Genomic DNA, 4,832 nt, shown 5'->3' with positions numbered 1-4,832 from the left:
GTTGAGGACGGACTACTTCGACTACTCGCCTCGACTAGAAAACTAAGTCGAGGACGGTCTACTTCGACTACTTGTCTCGACTAGAAAACTAGTCGAGGGCGGGTTCCACATGATCAACAACTAGTCAAAATCGACTCCAACTAGTTGGCTTCATCAACAATCAACACGGCTTCGTCGATAATCGTCCATGAATCAAACTAAATTACTTTTTTAATTATTTTATATAAATTTTCCAGCTTTTTTTATGCATGCAGGGCAACACGCTGACTACGTGTATGCCTCTCAACGGGAATTACCCTCCAGAGCTACACTTGCCAATTATTCCTGGGGCATGTTGACCAACAGCCATGGGCTTGGTGCACTGAATTATGGAGGCTATTGCCATGGGTTTGGTGCACCAAGTTCCATAAGCTCTGCCACAAGCTTGGTACACCAAATTAGGAGGCTTTTCCACGAAGTTTGGTGCACTGAGTGCTGGAGGCTCATGGCGGCTACATCCTAAGGAGGCACAAATCCTACGTGCGGCAACACACGCTCTTCTTGCCAAAAGGCAGAAAGTATCAACGACTACTTTAAGTGCAATCATGCTCTATTTTTGTCGCAATGCCGACTACTTAAATGTATTCTCTTGGTGGTCGCCAGTTTTCTTGAGCAGAACACACCTTAATTCGTGATAGCCTCGGATCTTCTGTCATGCCTAAACGCTAGGACGCGAGACAAAGATCTTCGTAGCAGTAGTGCAGCACGTGTACGCAAGACAAAAATATCACACGCAGTGGCAATGGATAAACGGGAACTGAGAGCCTAAACGTAATAGGCTAACTTCTTGGGAGAAATATGGCCGAAAAAAGAACATGACACACAACATTTACATTATATTCATCACTGAATAAATTTTAGTAGTTCCAAATTCTACAAATATGCTACATAATGTATGCATTTCTTTTTTCAGGTCAAGTTTTGGTGATGACTTTTCAGTATGCTTAGCGTACCTATAGTGCCTCCGCTAGCTCCCAGGCTCGGGGGCTAAGCACCAATTACTACTCGGAATATCTTCAATGGCTCAGCTAGCTTCCAAGCTACGGGGCTAAAGCACTAATTACTTTTTGGAATACCTCCGGTAGCTCCGCTAGCTCTCAAACTCAGGGGGCTAAGTGCCAATAACTGCTCGATGTGGCTCCTACGGCTCACCTAGCGCATAAGCTTGGGGGCTAGATGCCGCAAAACTACTCGGATGATGACTTGTGTGAAGATTAAAGACCCTCAATTGATTAATTAATCATTCCAAGGCTCAGGGGCTAATAAGCTACACCCAACAGTTGATTTTTTTAAAGATGAAACAAGAAGATTCAAGATTTTATTGACTCTCAGCCTGATTCTTCGATTCAACTTGAGGCTCGGGGGCTACTCCATATGGTCAGAAGCGAGAAGCGTCGGACGAAGCATATTTTCTTTTCCAAGTTCTAGAGAGGTTTTGGCCAGAAACCCTTGAGCACCGAATGATCCGGTGGCGCATCGGATGAAGCATCAGATGAATTTTGATAGGGTTCCAATAGCTATATGCGTCAGCAGGGGGCACCGGATGTTCCGATGCCTGCCTAACTGTAACCATTGGAACATCCGATGGTGTACTTCAACTAGCCGTTGGAGTAACGACTCTTTGAGATCCTTGGGCTATTTATACCCTCATCACTCACTCATTTGGAGTTGCTGGAGTGTCCAGATGTGCATTCAAGATCACGACTCATCAAGAACACATCCATGCCACTAAAAGTGCAAAAGTAGTTGATCCAAGGCTTATCATATGCTTAAAGAGTGATTAGTCCTAGGATAGGCCTAGAGAGAGTGAGTGCAAGGTGCTCTACCTTGTGACTGGTTTAAGGAGTGACCATCATTGTAAGCTAGGTGTGCCAGCACCTTGGGGCCTTGGTGGCTCGCCGATAAGTTTTCGACCCTCCGGTTTCGTGTGGAGCGGTGACGACGACCGTGTGCGGCGGACGAGAAGACCCCTTTATTCCTTTGTGGAGAAGCTTCGTAGTGGATATGGCACCAAAGTGACTGGAAGAGAGGGAGTGGTGAGCCTTGCCTTGGTGGCAAGCTTCTCATCCGGCTTGGCGAGAGGCTTTGTGGCGAGCCCAAGACCTTGACCGGGAGAGACTTGGTGACCGGGAGCATATTCTTGGTGGAGCTCCAACGTGGGCTAAGGTTGGTATTTGCCTATCGATGCAACGGGATAAATCATCGTGCCATGTTTGCATTCTTCCTAACCCACTCCTTTACGTTTCCGCATTTCATACTTGCAACTTGAGTGCTTTACTTACTAGAGTAGTATCTTGATAAGATTGGCTCTAAGTTGCATAACTTGTTTTGGGTGGGAAGAATCACTAGATCAATCATAGATTGCACATCTAGATAGCATGATCTAGTTTATATTTTGAAGCAAATAGTGGAAGTTATAGGCTAAGAATTTTAAGTTTGTCTAATTCACCCCTTCCCTCTAGCTACGAGCACTGATTCCTTACAGCTAGTTTTGCGGATGCACCCTGCTATATTTGATTTACTTAATAGGTGAGCAAGAGCATGTTAGATTGTGCTGGTATTTAGGTCTCAATTGCATGAGATTGGTGAGGTTATACCTCAAAGGTGGGTTCGCAGCCTTTGTAGATGAGCATGAAGGAAAATATGGTGACCCTTATAAAAAAAAAGAAACTCGTGACCGGATCAGCTGGATCCAGAAGTTGAACAATGACATGTCAATACATTACCATCCATCCGCTGCGCACGGAAAATTTGCAAGCTTATCTCACAGTCGATGCATGCGCCGTGCAAGTCTGATAAAACCATGCACACACACCACCAGTGAGAACTCAATCAAGCTGCTAGTCCACCGCCCACCGGCTTCCGCGAGGAGCGCACTCACATGAAATGAAATTCATGCCCCGCTAATCGGGAAGTCTTCGAGCGTACTCCAAACGCTGTGGAAACCTTGCGTTTCATTTAGTTTGTGCAGCGGACTTTTGTGGTTGTGTGCAGGATATATACGGGAAGCGTCGCCCGTACGCTGCATCGATGTCTCGCCCTCATCCGCCAAAAACATCTCTCGCGCGTCCTCGCTATTGGTCAGAGAAAAGTCAGAAATAATCCGAAAATTGCTTACGTATTTTAGGCGTTGCAGAAATTTCTGGTTGACTAACAGGTAAACCCGCCCGAGAAAAAGAAAAACAAAGCCCACCCGAGACAAACATATCGTTGCGTACGCGGCGGCCAAGTCTGACGGGAAGGCACGCGGCAACCGTGCTCATGCCACGTACTCCTGCCGCGTCCCGCGCCACCGTCCTGCCTCGTGGGCGCGCGCGGCTATAAATGCTGCGGCAAGCCCATGAGCTTGGCCACCATCCAGACCACCAAGCGTTGCAGCTACGAGCAGCGATCCGAGAGCGCAAGCAAGTGAAGAGACGAACCCAGCTAGCATGGCGAGGCTGGCGCTCGTGGCGTGCGCCGCGGCGGCGATGGCGGTGCTGCTCGGCGTGGCAGCGGCGGACGTGGGCTCCATCATCACGCAGGACGTGTACAACGCCATGCTGCCCAACCGCGACAACTCCATCTGCCCCGCCAACGGGTTCTACACCTACGACGCCTTCATCCAGGCCGCCAACTCCTTCCCGGGGTTCGGCACCAGCGGCGGCAGCGACGAGGCCAACAAGCGGGAGCTCGCCGCCTTCTTCGGCCAGACCTCCCACGAGACCAACGGCGGTGCTGCTGGTCAGTACACATGGGGGTACTGCTTCAAGGAGGAGATCAGCAAGGCAACCTCTCCTCCCTACTACGGACGGGGACCCATCCAATTGACAGGGTAAGTAATATAAACCAAAATATATAGCTGATCCATATACGCAAACTGCAATTAAAACATATATACCATCTGGACGAACACAAATTTGTTTATCGAAGTGATCGATCCATCGAACGTAGGATATCTTCTTGAAAAGTACACGAGTGTTGACATCTTAGCCACCGATTTCGACCTGGTCCAAGGTCTCGTTTTCGCGCCTGATAAATGAGTTGTTAGCAACGTCAGCCAGCAGTGTGTGTTATCTGCAACAGATTAATGGTTGCTACTCCATGGTCGCAGGCAGGCCAACTACCAGCAGGCTGGGAGCGCGATCGGCGCCGACTTGGTGGGCAACCCGGACCTGGTGTCGACGGACCCCGTGATCTCGTTCAAGACGGCCATCTGGTTCTGGATGACGGCGCAGTCGCCCAAGCCGTCGTGCCACGACGTGATCCTGGGCAACTGGACGCCGACGAGCGCCGACACCTCCGCGGGGCGGGTGCCCGGGTACGGCGTGATCACCAACATCATCAACGGCGGGCTCGAGTGCGGCATGGGGCCCAACGACGCCAACGTCAACCGCATCGGCTACTACAAGCACTACTGCGACATGTTGGGCGTCGGCTACGGCGACAACCTCGACTGCTACTCCCAGCAGCATTTCTGATCAGCTGTGACCTGTGGAGCCGTTGCTATATCATATTAGCATCTCTGTGGTGATCTCTAGTTCTCTAAGAATAAGTGGCCTATGCGCCATCTTTAATTTAATAAATAAAGGCCTATCCAAAGCATTTAGCATTCTACGACATCCCACACAAAGGCCATCAGACATCACTGCATCGTCCTGGGCCAAATCTTGGGCGAGGGGACATGGCCCAATTCGGCCCATGGTCACCCCGTTCCTTCCACCGGCGACCCACCGACGACGCTCCAGGCCGTTCCCCAAATCCAACAAAACCCTCGCCGGCCCGTTCCGTCCGGCCGCCGGGGCCGCATCGGC

At 50.1% G+C, this 4,832-nt stretch overlaps 1 protein-coding gene across 1 annotated transcript; it reads left to right on the top strand.

Moving 5' to 3' along the window:
* Nucleotides 1-3,379: 3,379 nt before the first annotated feature.
* Nucleotides 3,380-4,637, top strand: LOC101768526 (chitinase 8). Its single transcript, XM_004983728.2, has 2 exons — nt 3,380-3,853; nt 4,133-4,637. The coding sequence occupies exons 1-2, from the start codon at nt 3,471-3,473 to the stop codon at nt 4,497-4,499; spliced, it is 750 nt and encodes a 249-aa protein (XP_004983785.1). The 5' UTR covers nt 3,380-3,470; the 3' UTR covers nt 4,500-4,637.
* The last annotated feature ends 195 nt before the right edge of the window (nt 4,638-4,832 follow it).

Source organism: Setaria italica, chromosome IX (assembly GCF_000263155.2).
Source record: "Setaria italica strain Yugu1 chromosome IX, Setaria_italica_v2.0, whole genome shotgun sequence".
Taxonomy (NCBI): domain Eukaryota; kingdom Viridiplantae; phylum Streptophyta; class Magnoliopsida; order Poales; family Poaceae; genus Setaria; species Setaria italica.
This window is presented reverse-complemented; position numbering and strand designations above follow the sequence as displayed.